The sequence below is a fragment of the Rutilus rutilus genome (assembly GCF_951802725.1).
Source record: "Rutilus rutilus genome assembly, chromosome: 16".
Classification (NCBI taxonomy): domain Eukaryota; kingdom Metazoa; phylum Chordata; class Actinopteri; order Cypriniformes; family Leuciscidae; genus Rutilus; species Rutilus rutilus.
Genome location: NC_140224.1, coordinates 4727918 through 4748401, shown reverse-complemented (window position 1 = coordinate 4748401; position 20484 = coordinate 4727918). Strand labels below are relative to the sequence as shown.

The 20484-nt window shown below is 38.0% G+C and overlaps 2 protein-coding genes across 2 annotated transcripts; both read left to right on the top strand.

Annotated features, from left to right (window-relative positions):
* The first annotated feature begins 15 nt into the window (after positions 1 to 15).
* Positions 16 to 6855, top strand: LOC311306181 (uncharacterized protein). The gene is made up of 6 exons (XM_084434442.1): positions 16 to 552; positions 748 to 4863; positions 5141 to 5330; positions 5412 to 5500; positions 6341 to 6426; positions 6522 to 6855. Exons 1-6 carry the CDS (start codon positions 496 to 498, stop codon positions 6583 to 6585), a joined length of 4602 nt encoding a protein of 1533 aa, XP_084290568.1. The 5' UTR covers positions 16 to 495; the 3' UTR covers positions 6586 to 6855.
* A 2803-nt stretch (positions 6856 to 9658) lies between these two features.
* Positions 9659 to 20000, top strand: ppp4cb (protein phosphatase 4, catalytic subunit b). The gene is made up of 9 exons (XM_084434469.1): positions 9659 to 9811; positions 11928 to 12209; positions 12311 to 12362; positions 12763 to 12813; positions 16613 to 16714; positions 16816 to 16989; positions 17104 to 17230; positions 17311 to 17500; positions 19113 to 20000. Exons 2-9 carry the CDS (start codon positions 12112 to 12114, stop codon positions 19240 to 19242), a joined length of 924 nt encoding a protein of 307 aa, XP_084290595.1. The 5' UTR covers positions 9659 to 9811; positions 11928 to 12111; the 3' UTR covers positions 19243 to 20000.
* Positions 20001 to 20484: the final 484 nt, after the last annotated feature.

The window sequence follows — 20484 nt, the reverse complement described above, 5'->3', positions numbered from 1 at the left end:
TTCAACCATGACGTACGAATGCTGTACGCGTCTAAAATAGGCGCGCCTGTAGCGCCAAAAAGTGCACAACGCGCCAGCCCAAAATGCCGTCTATTTAGGCAGCTCACTAGGATTTGACACGCAGCCGGTAAACTTTAGAGAAGTGTTCACAGAAATGATGTGTGGTTGGACATGACTGGCTCAATGACTCTTATGTTTTTCTCACCACAAACCAACTCCGTGTGAGTGTTTGTGCTTGCGCGTTGGCTGGTGTTAATGCAGCTTCACACTACGCGTCTTCCTCATTTAAACGCCGGACATATGAGCATCACGAACTAAACAAATGCGAACTCCGTCAGTCAGTCACCATATAACTTCTTTTAAAGAACTTAACTTACAAAAAGGACATGTGCTTGTAATGGTCTGAATGTTGTGAAGAAACATTCGCAATCAAATCAAACTACGAAGGAGCTTCATTGATCTGTCAGCACTTCATAATTTTTCATTTAATCGGCTATGGATGCGCCTGAATCCTCGGGGAACCGCATTGGTCGCACTATTTGGACTGTTTGGGTGAGTAAATGCAGCACCCTTTTACAATCAACGAGTTTCACTGATTGAGTTATGAATAATGATGACTAATCTGTGTGATCACGATCAGTTTGTAATGTATAGAATGCTTAGTCTGTATGTATCAGACAATTCTATATATTTGTATCTTAATGAGTAATTAAAAAAAAATATATGTTTTATGTTTTGCTGATTTAGGGTTATCTGTCAGGGGCTGTTGCAAAATATCTGAGACCGGAAGTCACAGATGTAGGAAACCAAAGATCAGATGAGATTGACTTGAGTGCAGCAAAAAAGATCAACAGAGAAGTAAAGGCAAATAGTAGTGAGAAGGAAGAGAATAAATCAAATTATAATGACAAAAGCACTGGGGAGGTCAAGTGTTCCCTGCCTGAAGTCAGAGTGCAAGTGGCCTCGGTACAGTGGGAAAACACTGATGTGGTCAAAGACGACAAGAATGTTGACACTGCAAGAAAACAAACTTACCATTGTGCAACGTGGTCAGCTGAGACCGATCATGAAGGGAGCATTTCAGGTGATTCAGAAAGCAGAGGATGCAAGAGTGGTATGCATGTTGAGAAAGAAGCAGTTTCATCCAATGAGGGTCAGGCTGAAAGAGTACATTACAGTAAGGACAGTGAAATTGTTCAGGAGTTGGATGAAACTGGGCGGATTGAACAAAAGGATGGTAAAAATGAAGAATATGATCAGAAATATGAGGATGAAAAGTGTTCAAAGAAGAGAGAGGATCCAGATAGTGCAGATGTAACTTTCCGATCTGAGCTTCATAGACAAGATGTAGAACAGGAAATGGAGATGAACATGATGGACCATGGAGAGACAGAATGCTTTGGAGGTTTGAAACATGAAGATTTTATTGATGAAATGGAGAAAAAACCTGTTGGCCTGAAGGATCGGGTGGAAACTGAGATTGATGAAGACCAAGGACCTGACTTACAAGTGCCGGCTGATGCATTTGTCCTTGCAGTGCAAGATTTGCTACCAGAGTTGGAATATTCTGCAGAGGAAGCTGATGGCCTTTCAAAGCCTGAAAGGCTGAAAGTACTGGAAAAATATTATGATGAAATTGCAGAATTCTGTAAAGATGAGGTTGAGGAGATGATAACAGAAAATAGGGGTGCAACCGAGAGTGAACAAGACACGATTAAATCTGAGTTACAGGAGTCAGCAGAAACACTGCAAAAAGTGTCCAAAGAAAAACATATATTAAACATTGAAACCGAACTGAAAATGACTTCAGTATTGGATGAGTTTTTTGAAACCGTTAATACAACAGAAGACTCCCTGCAGTTAGATTCAAAACAGGATACTCCAGAAAATACTTCAGAAACAGGAACTGGCTTGCCTGTGGTGGCCATAAAAACTGAAGGCATGTTTTCAAATCCTATTGTTTGTGAGTTCCCTGGAGAATCGAGGAAAAGGCCAGAGACTGCCTTGGGATGTTTTGAGGAGATCAAAACTGAGCCTCAAAGTCTTGCAGAAGAGCAAACAGAAAAAGAAACTTTTATCGCACGCTTTGTTGAGCATCCCGAGACACCGAAAGCAGGTGAGGAAGCTGTGGAGATTGAACAAGCCATTGAAACTCCAATCGAATCCTTGAGTGCAACAGAAAGTCAGACACATCAGGAAATAGACGACACCAAGTTCTCTCTTAAAAAACACGTTGAATTAAAAACTGAGCTGATTGTTGAAACAACAGAAATAAAGATCAGTTCCGAAGACGAGGAAGCAGAGCCATTTGAGACACAAAGTCAATCATCAAACATCAGAAATATCACTTCACAGACACATGAGCTTCTTGAGTTCACAGAAAGAGAAAGCAAATCATCTCAAGAAACAATGGACACTTTCAGTGAATCACTGGGAAATTCAAGTGTTTCTGAAATCACTGGAACTGCAGAGATACAACATGTTGCAGAGGACCAAACAGATGCCAAACCTGTATTAACAAGGACTTTGAGCCCAGCCCACCTTGCACATCTGCAAGGTGAATCAGAGCAATGCATTGAGGAGCAGGAGACTCTGGACACAGATGTGGCGAAGATCGCTTTACAGTATGTAGAAGAAATAACGAATCAAGTCTTGAAGGAAATGACAGAAATGGAAATGAACTTGGTAAAAGAAACAGAAACTTTGGAAGGACTTTCAACAGAAGAACTTGGTGATGCAGAATATCAAGGACCTGAAGATTGTGTGTCAGTTGGTGCATTTGTTCTGGAAGAAGAAGGGAAGTTATTGGGTGAAACAATGGGAAGTATAATGGAGGTGGAACCCACAAGCAGGGAAGTTGCTAAACAAAATGAGCAAGATATTATTTCACAAGAGTGTGAAACAAATGAAGCTGATCAACAAACTCATCTTAGTGCTGGGACAGATCATGGAGGGAGCAGTTCATGTGACACACATGTTGAGAATGAAGCAGTTTCATCCAATGAGGGTCAGACTGAAAGAGTGCATGCAGACAGTGGATGTAAGGAGAGTGAAACGGCACTAGAGTTAGATAAAACTGGGCAGATTGAACAAAAAGATGATAAGGATGAAGAACGTGATCAGAATCATGAGGATGAAACATGTGGAATGAAGAGCGAAGATCCAGATAACGCAGAAGTAATTGTCCAATCTGAGCTTTATGGACAAGATGTAGAACAGGGAAAGCAGATGAACATGATGGACCATGGAGAGACAGAAAGCAGTAGAGGTTTTAGACATGCAGCTGAACATCTTATTGATGAAAAGGAGAAAAATATTGTTGACCAGAATGATCACGAGAAAACTGAGATTGATGAAGACCAAGGATCTGAATTACAAGTCCCAGCTGATGCATTTGTCCTTGAAAAAGGAAGGAAGTTATTAGGTGAGACAATGGAGGTGGAAAATGCAAGTCGTGAAGCTGTTAAACAAATTGAGCTACAAAGTTCACCAGAGTGTGAAACAACTGAAGCTGATCAACAAACTTATCTTTGTGCTCGGACAGATCATGGAGGGAGCAGTTCATGTGACACAGAAAGCGACACACATGTTGAGAATGAAGCAGTTTCATCCAATGAGGGTCAGACTGAAAGAGTGCATGCAAACAGTGAATGTAAGGAGAGTGAAACGGCACTAGAGTTAGATAAAACTGGGCAGATTGAACAAAAAGATGATAAGGATGAAGAACGTGATCAGAATCATGAGGATGAAACATGTGGAATGAAGAGCGAAGATCCAGATAACGCAGAAGTAATTGTCCAATCTGAGCTTTATGGACAAGATGTAGAACAGGGAAAGCAGATGAACATGATGGACCATGGAGAGACAGAAAGCAGTGGAGGTTTTAGACATGCAGCTGAACATCTTATTGATGAAAAGGAGAAAAATATTGTTGACCAGAATGATCAAGAGAAAACTGAGATTTATGAAGACCAAGGATCTGAATTACAAGTGCCAGCTGATGCATTTGTCCTTGAAGGAAGGAAGTTATTCGGTGAGACAATGGAGGTGGAAAATGCAAGTCGTGAAGCTGTTAAACAAATTGAGCTACAAAGTTCACCAGAGTGTGAAACAACTGAAGCTGATCAACAAACTTATCTTTGTGCTCGGACAGATCATGGAGGGAGCAGTTCATGTGACACAGAAAGCGACACACATGTTGAGAATGAAGCAGTTTCATCCAATGAGGGTCAGACTGAAAGGGTACATGCAAACAGTGAATGTAAGGAGAGTGAAACGGCACTAGAGTTAGATAAAACTGGGCAGATTGAACAAAAAGATGATAACGACAAAGAATGTGATCAGAATCATGAGGATGAAAAGCGTGAAATGAAGAGCGAAGATCCAGATAACGCAGAACAGGGAAAGCAGATGAACACGATGGACCATGGAGAGACAGAAAGCAGTGGAGGTTTTAGACATGCAGCTGAACATCTTATTGATGAAAAGGAGAAAAATATTGTTGACCAGAATGATCAAGAGAAAACTGAGATTAATGAAGACCAAGGACCTGAATTACAAGTGCCAGCTGATGCATTTGTCTTTGAAGAAGGAAGGAAGTTATTAGGTGAGACAATGGAGGTGGAAAATGCAAGTCGTGAAGCTGTTAAACAAATCCAGCCACAAAGTTCACCAGAGTGTGAAACAAATGAAGCTGATGGACGTCATGATCAGATACCGAAAGCCATTGCTGGAGAAACAGAGTCGAGCGGTCATGAAGACTTCATGGAAATCAGCAGACCTGGGATGAAAAGAGGATTTGATAGTGTGAGCAAAGACCTTCCAGTGGTGAAGATAAAAGGAACATTTGATTTGGATCTACAGGTAATATTAAATATTTTGAGTAAAAGCTCTACTATTATATTCATTTTTTTTGTGCTTTTCACAATACTTTTTGTTTCAATGCATGTTTTCAATGTTACGATCAGGAATCAGTCATAGTAATGTTTATATGGCAGTGATAAGATAATACAAGTTATGTGGTTCGTAAACATCATCTATTCAGTTAAGCAGACATAAGGATTACTGCATTTATATTATAGAAGTTAAAGTCTGATCCTACATCAATAAAGTTAAACCTATCATGACTTTTTATCCACAGGCATTTGAGGACTCATCTTTGGACTTTACCGTTCAGAAGTCTAGAATTGCTGTGAAGAATCCCCTAGTTCGGCCACCCAAAGACCCCAGAAAGCTCCTTTACAAGATCTCCGTCGAACCGCTTCTCCCAAAGCCTCCACCATGTGAAGTCTCTGTTCCAAGTAAAGGGGGGGTTGGATTTAAACTCCCAGGTATTTACCTCAATAAAACCTTCATGAGAAGTGCATTACAATTTTATCAGTGCATTAAATCAGTCCATTATATATTTTTAGGACTGGGCGCAGGGCTGCCGGCTCTGAGAAAAACTGAATTTGGGAAGCAAGTGAGAGCAGGAGAAGCAGAGCGCACACTACATCCACAGGTACATAACAGAGTCCTCGTGGAAACATGCCGATGTTACTGTAGGATCTAAGCACAGTATTACACTCAAAAATATTTAGGCCTATATTTAAGATTTATGTATTTGAATTGCATATTAAATGTCTGCCCATTTGGATTACACAGTTTTTAACATAAAGTGAGAAACTTAATGTGATGCATATTTGCCAGTCGTAGATAAATGAAACAAGTAAGAAACAGCAAGATTATATTTAAGATTTATGTATTTGAATTGCATATAAAATTTCTGCCCATTTGGATTACACAGTTTTTAACAAAAAGTGAGAAACTTAATGTGATGCATATTTGCCAGTCGTAGATAAATGAAACAAGTAAGAAACCGCAAGATTTCTGCGTGCAAAAACAATGATTGCATAGTTTATTATCTATTTGATTTTATTTAAATGATACAATTTTCAAAATTTATTTATTCAAATTATTAAGTTAAAAAGTATGAACATGGGTAAAATATGGCTAGCTGTGGAACAAGCAACATTTAGTTAGTTAAAATGTATGAGATTGAAAGAAATTGGATTTATTGATGATAAATATGTAAACCTGGTTATTGTGTATTTGAAACGCATTTAATTTATTAGTACTACTACAGAAATCTTACCCGTTTCATGTATGTATGACTGACAAACATGTGTCATATTAAGTGTATTAGTTTGTTATTTGTATTGTGCATTACATTTTTATCCAAATGAGTGGACATTATTTATACAATTCAATTGCATAAATATTAAATTTAGGCCTAAAATGTTTGTATCCAGGTGGTTATTTTAGGTGTTGATTTGTAGTATTTTAACTGTGTCTTTCTCAGCAAAAGTCAGTCGCAGTAACAGAGGATTCTGTCAAACAAGAGCAGGCGTCAGCTAAACCCAAATGGACACCCCCGAAGCTTCCTGGGTATGGCCTGAAATATCAATCTGAATTCTTAATTTTATTTTATTTTGTTCACAAATAAAGAACTAATGTTTTTTTCTTTATTTTGTTTTGTGCAGCATGGGGAGTCCCTTGATGATGGCGGAACTCAAAAACAAACTCAAAAAGCCTGTGAAGGAGTAATACATTTCATTACTTCATGATTTTCAAAGGCATTCTTCATCTATTCTTTATTTGTCAGCTGTTGTCGTATTCAAGCACTATGCAGCCTGGTAAATATTGTATGAAATTATTATATTACACAAGTATGCAGCTGTAGCACAACGTTTCATTTTACTTCATTTCATTTATTTTTCTCAACCGTTTAACTGAGCTTGTAACTCTTTATTTGTGTCTGTATTTATTTATATTGGAAGAAAAACAAGTATGAGGAAAAAAATGTTGTAAGCATACAAAAAAAAAAAGCATACACTTTTTCATTTCAGCATTTAGTTTCTGTGAGAGTTGTACAAAAAACTGTCAGCCCTCATAATAAGGTGGGAGTGAGAGAGCCTCTGCCGGTCACGAATATCTGTTTGCCACTAGAGGGCAGAGGAGAGCCGCTGGTTATTCATCACAATGCCACTAGAGGGCAGAAGAGTCCATTTAAATATTTTAATTTAAAGGGATACTCCACTTTTTTCGGAAATAAGCTCATTTTACATCTCCCCCAGAGTTAAACAGTTGAGTTTTACCGTTTTAGAATCCATTCAGCCGAACTCCGGTTCTGACGGTACCACTTTTAGCATAGCTTAGCACAGATCATTGATTCTGATTAGTCCAGTAGCATTTCTTTCAAAATGACCAAAAAGTTTCAATATTTTTCCTATTTAAAACTTGACTCTTCTGTAGTTAAACCGTGTACTAAGATCGACGGAAAATGAAAAGTTGCGATTTTCTAGGCTGATATGGCTAGGAACTACTCTCATTCCAGCGTAATAATCAAGGAACTGTGTGTCTGTACCATGGGTGCAGCAGGCGTAATGATATGACGCAGCGCCTGAAAATAGTCCCCAGCTCGGTAACTTCTTCCAACGTGACCGGGACTAAGTTTGTCTAACCTATTAGACCTATTTTCAGGCGCTGCGTCATATCACTACGCCTGCTGCACTCATGGTACAGCCGCACAGTTCCTTGATTATTACGCCGGAATGAGAGTAGTTCCTAGTCATATAGGCTTAGAAAATCGCAACTTTTCATTTCCCGTCGATCTTAGTACACGGTTTAACTACAGAAGAGTCAAGTTTTAAATAGGAAAAATATTGAAACTCTTTGGTCATTTTGAAAGAAATGCTACTGGACTAATCAGAATCAATGATCTGTGCTAAGCTATGCTAAAAGTGGTACCGTCAGACCCGGAGTTCGGCTGAATGGATTCTAAAACGGTAAAACTCAACTGTTTAACTCTGGGGGAGATGTAAAATGAGCTTATTTCCGAAAAAAGTGGAGTATCCCTTTAAAGTACTTACTTAATTGGCATGATTGTGTTAACGTGCAGTATTACCAAAGCATTATACACAAAACAAATAATACAAAATGTACAGTATAACGAATAACAATAAAAATAGTACAAGAATAAGCTGCAAAGTTATTCATAAAATAAGATTTAAAAAATGTAATATATATATATGTATATGTGTGTGTGTGTTTGTGTGGAATAATAAAAACATGAAGAAAAAAATGCTTTAATATGTGTACAGTTATGGTCTTTGATTATGTTGATCAAGGCAGAAGTTGTTTTTTGGAATGAAAGTCTCTGGCTGTTATATACATCACGCCGCCACTAGAGGGCAGCAGAGAGTCATTGGATTCAGTTGTGATATTGATATACTTTGTACATTTTGTGATCTACATGCATAAACATTTTTTACTTATTTTGGAGTTGTCCTTATTCAAACAGATTTCTGCTCATTTGTTAGAGATCCTATCATGCCCAGCTTTCAACTTTGTTTTGAAAATGTTTTATTTGGCTTCTTTTTTTCTTTTCTTTTTTTACTTATGACATGTCTGTCCAGAAGAAATATTATTTGATTAATTTGTTACTTCGGATGGCAAAATTTAGTTGACATAAATGTAAGTATGGTGGTCATGAAGCACTATTTTTATTGTTGTAATCTAAAAAAAATTTTTATTGTAGTTTTTTTTTTTTATTTTTTTTTTTACTGTCTTTATATACCACCTGGCTATTGTTAAATGTTGAAAGCTCTAATAAAAAGAAGAGTCATTGGCTGTCATAAACAGTAGTATGTCAGTGTGCCACCAGAGGACAGCATAGAGTCATTGATTAGCTGCCATATATAACTCTGTCACTAGAGCGCAGCAGCTCTCTTTAGCTGCAATATATGTAAGTACGCCACTAGAAGGCAGCAAAGAGTCATTAGCTGTAATAAGTATGCCACTAGAAGGCAGCAAAGAGTCATTAGCTGCAATATATATATAAGTACGCCACTAGAAGGCAGCAGAGAGTCATTAGCTGTAATTATGTAAGTACGCCACTAGAGCGCAGCAGAGAGTCTTTAGCTGTAATTATGTAAGTACGCCACAAGGAGCAGCAGAGAGTCATTAGCTGTAATTATGTAAGTACGCCACAAGGAGCAGCAGAGAGTCATTAGCTGTAATTATGAAAGTACGCCACTAGAGCGCAGCAGAGAGTCTTTAGCTGTAATTATGTAAGTACGCCACTAGGAGCAGCAGAGAGTCATTAGCTGTAATTATGAAAGTACGCCACTAGAGAGCAGCAGAGAGTCTTTAGCTGTAATTATGTAAGTACGCCACTAGGAGCAGCAGAGAGTCATTAGCTGTAATTATGTAAGTACGCCACTAGAAGGCAGCAGAGAGTCATTAGCTGTAATATATGTAAGTACGCCACTAGAGCGCAGCAGAGAGCCTTTAGCTGTAATATATGTAAGTACGCCACTAGAGCGCAGTAGAGAGTCTTTAGCTGTAATATATGTAAGTACGCCACTAGAGCGCAGCAGAGAGCCTTTAGCTGTAATATATGTAAGTACGCCACTAGAGCGCAGTAGAGAGTCTTTAGCTGTAATTATGTAAGTACGCCACTAGAAGGCAGCAGAGAGTCATTAGCTGTAATATATGTAAGTACGCCACTAGAGCGCAGCAGAGAGTCTTTAGCTGTAATTATGTAAGTACGCCACTAGAAGGCAGCAGAGAGTCATTAGCTGTAATATATGTAAGTACGCCACTAGGAGCAGCAGACGTCACATATGTGTGGCTTTCCAAAAGGGAGGCGCTTGACGCCGGGTGGTGGAAGAAAAAGACCGACGAGCCGGGTGGAAGCCCTAAAAAGCGAACTGACGTTATATTCCTTTGATTGCTCTATTTTTTACAGGTCTGTTCGGAGTGATTAAAGGTAGGTCACACTCGTGTATTTCTTGAACTCTGTTGTGGTTTAAGCGGTAAAGAAGCATAAGCTGGCCGTGTATTTGAGCAGATGTCTAGGCAGATGAGCTCATTTTCTCAGGCCTTTAACGTTAGCTGCTCAGGCTAGTTAGCTCAGCTAATTCCGGATTGATTCGCCTGCTGCTGGAAACTGAGGTCGAGTTTGACATTAGAACATCGTGATGACTAATAATTATCGCTGGTGTGTTTATCATGTTTGTCTAGAGGCTTTTTAATTAATCAGGGAGTTTTCAGGAAAGTTGTGCCAGTCTAATTCACCGTCACATTGGGTAAGCGAACCAAGCCAAGTAGTTATTACATGTTATGTAAGTTAGACCCTATAATAATTTTGACAACGAAGAGAAAGGCTTTCGATTTTTTAAAATGATGTTTCTGCTTTTATTTTAAACAGAGCTGTCTCAATTACGCTCGGCTAAATTAGAAACCAAACTGAACTGTCATCCTATTGTGATTTGAATGCAACGTTACCCGTTTTAGATTAGTTTTACTCGTTTGACTTTTAAATTAAGGTCGTGTATGTCTGAAATGAGAACTTGTTTAACTTGAGTTGTGCTGCATAGTCAGCAGGTTCTTTACCAAAGGCCATTGACCTCATTCGCTAATAATTGTTCCTCTCATGACGTTGTTCATTACGATGCTTACTGCCATACAATATTCAGATTTTACATCCTCATTAAACATTTGTGACTGTTTTCAGAGAGCCTAAAATGACTGTAAACAGCGTTTTGTTGGCCTCTCCTCATCATGACGTCATACTGTGACGTCGTTTGCGTTGACTAATGTTTTACTCGCGGTTAGAAGCCAATTAAAGCTAAAACAAGTGTGCAATTTCTGCGTCACTACTATCACCACACGGACGGAATGGCAAAATAACTAGACACGTTTTCAAACAGTCCCCCGTTTGCTATTGGTCGAACAAACAAGTTAGTCCCGCCTCCAACGCACGCGATTGGTTTAAGCAATCGATCGCAACAGTTAAAATGTGATCTACGAGTTTGTTAACCAATGGTGTAGCTTGTGTTGAAGCCGTCAGTGCGCATTATTATTTTATTTTTTTGAGAGCAGAATTAAATCCCACCCTCGGACATAAATCCCTTAATCAACCAATAGGCTATTTATTAGAAAAATGACGAGCACAATGGTTAGAATGTCAGAATGAATGGCATTCCAAGGTGTGGGATAGGTCATACTCCACTGACCCATTGGCATTTATTGAAGGATGAAGAAGCACCAAAATGTCAGGACTGTACCAAATACCAGCAGCTTGTCTATAAAACGTATACTTTTGGACTGCCCAATTTTTTATATTATGAGACGGCGCTTTTTATCAGGACAAACTTTTAAGGACTTATGGATCCAGAAAAACTTTTAGGCTACTTTTTTTGCACAAGTACATCTAAAGAATATTTTATAGGATTGTACGTACTAATGTTTGTTTGTTCGTTTTTTGGCTTAGTTGAATTTCATAAAATGTTTGTTTTCAGTATGCTGTATAATGACATTATGTTGTTAAATGTTTAATATGTAATGTAATAGCCGGTGATGCTGATATGGAAATAAACTCAAATACTACTACATGACAGCAGAATTTCTGGAAAAACTACATTACCCATGATTCTGCACAATTTTTTTTTTCAATATAGCCAACATCTTTAAATCAATAGTTTTATATTTCTCCATCCTTCAATTGCCATTTGCCTTGCTTCATGGTATTGTAGTTCTTTCCCCTCATTAAGTTCACAGTCTTGTTCACCTTTGTCTTTTTTGTCCAATTTTCTTTTCTTTTTTTTTGTTGTTGCTTCAAATCAAAGTTTATAATGTAGAGATCCTCCTCGTAGCTGGTTGGTTTGGTTCATGGCTTACAACTCTTTAAACTTTTAAAATGAATACTTCTGAAACCAAGCCCATTGAAAAAGCTTCTAAGGCTGTTTTAATATTTAAAAATTTTGAATGAACTTCATCACTACATCAGTCTTTTCATCACTGGAATAAGAGAAATATATAGGATAGTTAAATTGACCGTATTAAAATAGTTTTTTCTGTTCTGTTTTCTTTACTCCTTACAGGTTGCTGTGCCCAGATTGGTCCCGCCACCTCTCCACGTCTCTTCATCTGGTGTGTGTGTGTGTGTGTGTCTGTTTGCATGTGTCTGTGTTTGGATTGCACAGAGAGACACTGTTAGTCCTACAGTAGCTGTATTCACGGGTCTCGTGTGAGGGGGAAACAGCTAGACGCTCTCGGCGATCCACCATGGGTGACATGAGTGATCTGGACAGACAGATCGACCAGCTGAGGAGGTGTGAGCTCATCAAGGAAAATGAGGTCAAAGCCCTGTGTGCCAAAGCCAGGTGATTACAACCAGTAGAAAACTAAATCAGTCGCTTTAAAAAGCATTTTAATGTTGATCAGAAGCTCATACAACACCGATGTGTGTGTGTGTGTGTTCCAGAGAGATTCTTGTAGAAGAGAGTAACGTACAGAGGGTGGACTCGCCTGTAACAGTAAGTATCCGCAAACGGTGCTTAGAGGAGCTTCCGGTAACACTTTACAGCAGGTTTCCTTTTGTTAACATTAACTAACAATGAAAAGTACTTCTAAGGCATTTATCAACATTTAATGTTAATTTCAACACTTACTAATACATTATTCAAATCAAAAGATTTGTTACGGTCACATGCCTATAACAAATATATTGCTCATTGTACCAAGCTTTCTTCTGCAAAACTCGAAAGAAGATATTTTGAGTAATGTTAGTAACCTAACCGTTTTGGTGACTATTGACTTCCACAAAACAAACACAGGGATATTTCTCAAAGTATCTTCTTTAATGTTTCACACAAGAAAGCAAGTCATTTCTTCAAGATTAAAAATGAGAAGTAAAAAGCGCTTTCTTCTCTTCAGGTGTGTGGTGACATCCATGGGCAGTTTTATGACCTGAAAGAATTGTTTAGGGTAAGTTATTTTTTCATGGAAAGTAAATACAAACTGGTAAAGCGGTGCATGGAAAGGATTTCTTATATAATGAGCAGTGCTTCACACCGAATGTCAAGTCAGTATTATTTGCAGAGCGCTTTGGCAATTCACATTATTTGAAAGCAGCTTTACAGAAAATCCTGGTGTTATTGTTTATGAGTTGTGTTGATTTAGCAGATTAGAGTTGGGTGATTAATATAGTTCTAAAGTTCCCTATTCCAGTCCTCAAGTCTCCCTGCTCTGCAAAGTTTGTATGTCTCTTAGGGGTGGGGGAAAAAATAGATTCTTAGATGCATCGCGATGCGGACGTGGACGATTCTGAATCGATTCACAAATGTAAAAAATCGATAAAAAAAAAAAAAAAAACGTAATATTGACGGAACTCTAAAGCGGACGTGCAGTGCGCGGACACTCAGTCTGTGGTGTGCACACAACAGAGATGCGTATATAATAGAGACGCATGATGGCTGAGCGCCAAATTCGAACGGCACCCTCTTCGTTAAAAGCCAACGTATGGAAAATTGGCAATTTCATTGTGACCTATTTGGCTTTTTTCTTTTTTGTATGAGAGCTGCTTTCTGTATTGTTTAGTTTTCAGATCAATATGCTGTAAACCGATCTTTTATACGTACGTTATACTGCCCTCCAGTTACAGTGTGTAATGTGTATCAGCGCAATGCCAGTCACAAAAAGTTACATTTTGACTGTGCTCTCTGCAGATGTTCATTTACTTTTTTTGTATTTTTTGATTGTGGTATACAGCAAACATTTCAAGTCATAACTCTTTATTATTTAGTTGTGTATAAGAGCGGCTTTGTATGTTACTGATTATTCAGAATATGCGCAAGTCCACAAGCATTATGTTAGTATGAGAGCTGCTGGTACATCATTCTACATTTTTGAACGAAAACTGTTTGTGATTTTGCTACAGCAAAATGTTCATTGGAAATAACAAGAGAATGTTGGTTAGAAGTCTATTGTTAAATGCTAGAGATTCAGAATATGCTGAAGTTTGTATTCATTGAAGTATACTGCTAGTACAGGCACACATTTATTTTCCTGTTGGTTCTTTGCAATGTTGGGACATATGCTGGCAAATGTAACCTTACAGTTGACTTGCCAAATCACTTCCATTTGTTTTATTAATAAAATTAATATAGGAAATATTGGAAGTAAATTCTTTATGGGTCATCATAAATACTTTGCTTTAAAAGTACCAAGTCGTCACAAAAAAAAAGATGCATTGATAATCGTTACCCTCTGAATCGTAATCGAATCGTGAGGTGCCTAGAGATTCCCACCCCTAATGTCTCTCTTATCTGACAGATCAACAGCTTGTTAGACGAGAGCTCTGTGAACCGGGTGCGTTCCAGTTGACGGTCCCTATGAAGTGTTCACTGCTTCCTACTCCCTGAGCACGATATATCTGTTTAAGTTCACATCACTTGACAAAATCCCATCCCTATCAGTGAGAACACTTGTTCAAACAAATCCCATCCCTATCAGTGAGAACACTCGTTCAAACAGCGTACACACTCAAACTTCACATCACATTTTTTGACTTTATTGATTCTGCTTTTATTCGTAATGCAATGGACCGGTCAACGGGACATAAATTAATCCTTTAGTTTAAAGAAAAGGGTTATTGGGCTGTTTACAGTGTCATATACAATAAAAGAGGCTACACGGCTACAGGAAATAGAAATGAACACAAAAACTGCCTAGTGCTAACCTTACACAACGCTGGCAGTGGACTTGCGCTCATAGCTCTGGGTTTGTTTGTTTTTTTTTTTGAGCAGCTGCGGACAAATTCTTTCGACGCACACACAATATTACGTAACACTCTGCGCGTATGTTTTAAAAACATAATCTAACATATAAATTCACACTTTTTAAATAGCCCACTTAAAGTGTTAAATACAAATAAATGACTAAATGCTAAAAATGAATAAATGTTAATGAACAAACATATGCGTTGCGTTTACAATTCTGTGAAAACAGGGAGTGCTGCACCCCACTTCCCGCGGCCCTGTATTATATAATAAAGTACACAACCAAGCAATGAAAAAAAGCTTGTAATTAACGTAACATTGACTTGCCTGTCGAGAAGAAAGCAGGCAACTTCAGCGTCTCTTTTGAAAGCTTTCTCCTGCATTAGCTCTGTCCACCTGGAAAAAGCTATCCCGACATTAACCCTTGTTTTTTGTTTTTTTGTTATCTCCGTTCACGTTTCCTTTTACGGTCTATTTTGGACTTTTTCAACGACGAGGACTCCTTATCCTGTGACTCAGCATATGTATGGATGGACTCCTCCATTATAAATAACCGTGCAGTGCAGCCTTTTAAACTTGCCGGGGCAGTGACAAGCGCCTCTCACTGCTCTGCGCCTCCGCTTCTGCTGGTTTCAGTCATGTGACGCTGGCTCTGAAAACGCGTTGTGGAAACGCGTTGGCCTAGTTCTTTTTGTCCCTCTCTGCTATTATAGTTTTTCAAGATGGCGGAACTACATGGAAGCCTCCGTGGACCTACCTTTCTTTTACTGTCTATGGGACCTACCCGTCCCATGTATATAAAGATAATAAATTCTTCGTTTACGAGGATTAGTCTGATAATTAGAGGTATTTGTACACCATTGAGGACATATTTATGAATAAAAATATTCATTTTAGATAATAAAATACCTAAAAAGTTACACATTGTCCCTTTAATGCTGCCTTCTGAGGATGCATTTCAAGGTAGGAAGGCATCAAGACGCGTCTGAATCCAGTGTTGGCTACTCTTCCTGCCTCCTGAGATGCCTTCATCTGATGGATTTTTGAAGGCAGCAGAGATGTATCCTTCACTGTCTTTGATATCCCACAATCCTGTGCGTTCCATTCTGTGACGGTTGAGCTAGAAAAATAAAGATGGCGTCTAAAAGTTGCGATTTGTGTGTAATTGTATGTTTTAGACCAACGTTTTCCACTAATGATCTCATTAAATATTAATTATTAAATATTTGCTTAGTTTTCATCAAAGCTCGCTCTATTTTGCTGTAGATCTTTAAACCGTTTAATACGCTGCCCCAGAAGTCTGTCCAAAATCAGTTTCAGTACCTCTGTGTGCAAACGCTGCCTTCGGTTTCCACAGGAATTACCCGGAACAATTTGTCCCAGGACCTTTTTTCCCCCAGACCTGTTGCTGTCCTAAAGTACCGTGAAGATCAGGCAAATAGTCCGGTGACGTAGGACTGTGTGCTACTTTACAGTTCCCACTGGATTTCATCCTCTGAATTTAAGCGTAATAAAGCCTGAACCTCATCATCGGTCCATCGGTCGTATTTTTTAAACTCCATTGTTGATTTGAATAGCAAACTGCAGATGAAATGCTGCGTGGACTCAACCAATCAAAATGCGGCATGAACTCAACCAATCAGCATGTTCAGCACCTAAGTCCCCAAGCATTTCTTTGCAAAGGGACAGTGCCAACTACTGGCCTGGCAGCAAAATACAGCGGTTGTAGTTGTTTTCACGAATCCGTGTGAACGGGATCATTTTGACAGCATTGTCAAAAAATACAAAAGACAATTTTTTTCAGTTTTTAGTACATCGTTGTTGTGTAAATGTACCCTTAGTTGGAATCAAAACAGTGTTGCAGTTATTTACTTAAATACATGCTAGATGTGTTATTGAGCTGCATATTTAGGAAACAAGCGTACTGGTTATTTAACTGGAATATACTGACTAATCTATTAGTAATTGATTCATAAATGAGTGTTTAAAAATCTGTTCTCCTTCAGGTGGGAGGCGATGTTCCAGAAACAAACTACCTCTTCATGGGAGATTTTGTGGACAGAGGGTTTTACAGTGTCGAGACCTTTCTGCTGCTTCTTGCCCTCAAGGTACTGTCATTGTGTTATTCATAGGACGTCTGTAATGAAATGTGACGCTTGTCGTTGTTATAATTGGACATAATTAACGTATGGTTAATGGCTCCTCGCAGGTGCGTTATCCAGACAGAATCACCCTGATTCGGGGAAATCACGAGTCCAGACAGATCACGCAGGTGTACGGCTTTTACGATGAGTGTTTGAGAAAATACGGCTCGGTCACGGTATGGAGGTACTGCACGGAGATCTTCGACTACCTGTCCCTCTCCGCCATCATTGACGGAAAAGTGAGTCTGTTTGTTTGTTTAACCAAAAAATTCTAATAGAATTGAATTTTTGGGTAAACTAGCCCTTTATCTCTTGTTTCCTCAACACTGGCCTGACTTGGATTTGTTTTTCAGATCTTCTGTGTACATGGAGGCCTGTCGCCCTCAATCCAGACTCTGGACCAGATCAGAACCATCGACAGGAAACAGGAAGTGCCTCATGACGGGCCCATGTGTGATCTTTTGTGGTCTGATCCTGAAGGTAATTCTGATTTCTGGAATACCGCAGATATGTTCTTCATCATCAGTATCTCATATGAATGTACCCCCTGTCTGACTCAGACACCACCGGCTGGGGCGTTAGTCCGCGAGGTGCTGGATATCTGTTCGGCAGTGACGTCGTGGCCCAGTTCAACGCCGCCAACGACATCGACATGATTTGCAGGGCGCACCAGCTTGTCATGGAAGGTTACAAGTGGCACTTCAACGAGACTGTCCTCACTGTGTGGTCCGCTCCGAATTACTGCTACAGGTGGGTTTGTGTCACAGCTGCTGGGTTACGAGATGGGTCCATGTAGAAAAAGAAAAGTATAGTCATTGTTATTGTTGGAACTATCGGTATTTTTAGTATCTAAGTTACCATTACAGTGTTTATTGATATTTTGAATTAGTTTTTATTTTAAAGTTTTATTTTAAAGTTTTAGTAATTGTTTCATAGTAAATAGTTAAAAAAAAATTATTTTTTTTTGTACATCAAGTTAAACTAACTGAAAATGAGAAACATTTTCTAGGCTACTTGCTGAAATGAAAAAGTATTTTTTTTTTACTGTATTTAAATGTTAACTTTTATTTTATTGCAAAAAAACAAATTATTTTTTAATTCAATCATTTTTTTTGTTTTTTTCTAATGTCTTTTTCGCTATAGTTTTTGTTTTATTTTATTTATTGACTTTTAGTACATTAATGAAATCCTTGAAAATAAGTACTGTTTTTGAGTCTCTCTCAGTGTTTTTTGTGGTTTTATTTTTTATTTCAAGTTTTTTGTTTTTTTGACAGCAAGTTAAACTAAAGAAGATGAAGTTTGAGTAATGTTATAGCTGAAATAAAACATGTTTTTTATATTTTACTTCAGTTACAAACAATAAACATCAATTATTTTAAATCTAGTCTACATTAGGGATGCAGCGATTAACCGATTCCACTATTAACAGTGATTTTAAAACGTCACGGTTAATTAATCGTAAAGGCTCCACTGCACCGTGTGTTTCTGTTGCACGGAACGGAACTGTTGCAACTTGCACAAAACGAAAACAAAGTTGTGCCGTGTTTCTCAGAGACACGGAGGCTTCTACTGTACACACTCGATTAACTATGGCAGAGGGACCATACTAGAACATACTATTTCCGTGTCGAAGCGTCATGAAGCCACACATGTATCGCGTTTGTTTTTCCTTGTTTATTCAAAATATTCACAAACTTGTTTACCATATCATGAATTATGATATATTCCTATTGTCAAATTTGTGGAAGTGAATGTTTTATCGTTTAAACACCTTAATAATGTTAGTTGATATAAAGCATGATGAGTTTGCACCGCAATTCAGAGGATCTGATGGATTTATATCATGAAAATTCATCCATTTTTCCCGAAATGCATAAGTGGCCAGTGAACATGGGAGAAGAATAAACTTTGTTTCATACACAATGTGCATCTGATATGAATAAAACACATCAAATTATAATTGAAAGGATTACTATTGCAGTTTCCACAGACATCATTGTTTGGAATTTGAATTAAACTATAAATGTCTTTTTTACTATATATATATATATATATATATATATATATAGATAGATATAGATATAGATAGATAGATAGATAGACAGATAGATATAGATATAGATATATAGATATAGTACTTCATTTAAATCTCTGAAACCTCAAATAAACATTATGTGGCTAAAAACACTGAATAGTTGTGTATGAACAGCACTGAGCGCGCCTGTCTCTGGCTCAGCGCCAGCAAACGTAAGAGCGCGCACCTTTGCTGTAAGAGATATTATTAAGAAAAATGACTAATAATTCACAAAAAATATTATTGGTAATTATTTAACATAGTGATGTCCCCTTTTCTTTGTCACAGATGTGGTAATGTGGCGGCAATCTTGGAGCTTGACGAGCACCTGCAGAAAGAATTCATCATATTCGAAGCTGCTCCACAAGAAACGAGAGGCATTCCCTCCAAAAAGCCAGTTGCTGACTACTTCCTGTGAGCTTCCTGTGTCCTTAGGATGCAAGCACTCTCAACAGGAAGTGGTGCCCTGTGTGTACTTGTATTTCTCTTTCTGTTTCCCTTTCCCTGCCCAACTGTCTTAATTGTGCTTCCTTTTTTTTCTTTTTTTTTTTACTTTCTCTATAATATTCCGTTTCTTTTTCTACTTTCCATCCACTTTCACATTCTTCAACTTTGCCATCAAGACACACATTGGCATTTTATTCTCACCCACTGCTGTGAAATCTCTTGCTCTCAGACTCATTGTATGCTGTAGATGTAGACGTTTATTATGTATGTGAATAGCAGTAAGGGAAGGTGGAAGGTGGCGTTTCACGTGTTCCTCAGAAAGCTGCGTTTTGAAACGGCAGGTTAAAACAGGTTGTTGGACATTTTACTTTTTATTCATTTTCTTCCTGTACGTTCTCTTCTCACGCAAGTTGTAAATGTGTAAGAGAATGGGGTATGACACATTTCCTGCTTTGATTATAGTTTACAGTTATCTGTTTTCACCGAGTCATCACAGTTTCACAGCTTTTGAGTTTTGTGAAGGAAACGACTGCAGATGCTGAGCTCCCAACACTGCAGTATATATATGGACATTAACTACACTGGAAAACATGAACACGACACAAACACACAAACCAAACTGGATTTAGAAAATTTGCTTTTCCCCTCTTGACTGTTTTCTCTATAGGACTTATTGTTGATTTTTATTTTTAATTTGTGAAAATAAAATGTACTTTTGTATGAATTTAAGATGTGATTTTTCTGGTTTTCCTCATCAATTTGTCAGATGTTCTGCCTGATCAACTCGTCCACTTATTTCATCCACTCTATCAAATATTTTTCTAATTCAAAATTAGGAGTTACACAATGTGTGTAAAAAAATAATTAGTTTTAGATCACTTTGGGACACAACTTAAGCAAATGTGCCAAAAGTGACAAGTTAATTAAAAACGGCGTCTGTGTTATTCTGCTATTAGTTAATGAACCTTAAAGATGCTATATAGTTTATGCATTTGTGTAGCATATTCAATACTATGTTTCAAAAGTTTGAGATTGGTAAGAATTTAAGTAATACTTAACGTTACTTTTAATCAGCAAGGATGCATGAAATTGATTAAAAGTGACAGTAAAGACATTTATAATGTTACTAAAAATTCTATTTTAAGTAAATGCTGTACGTTAAACTTTTGCTGTGTTCACGCCATGTCGTCATTACTGTAATTTCGAGATGTCA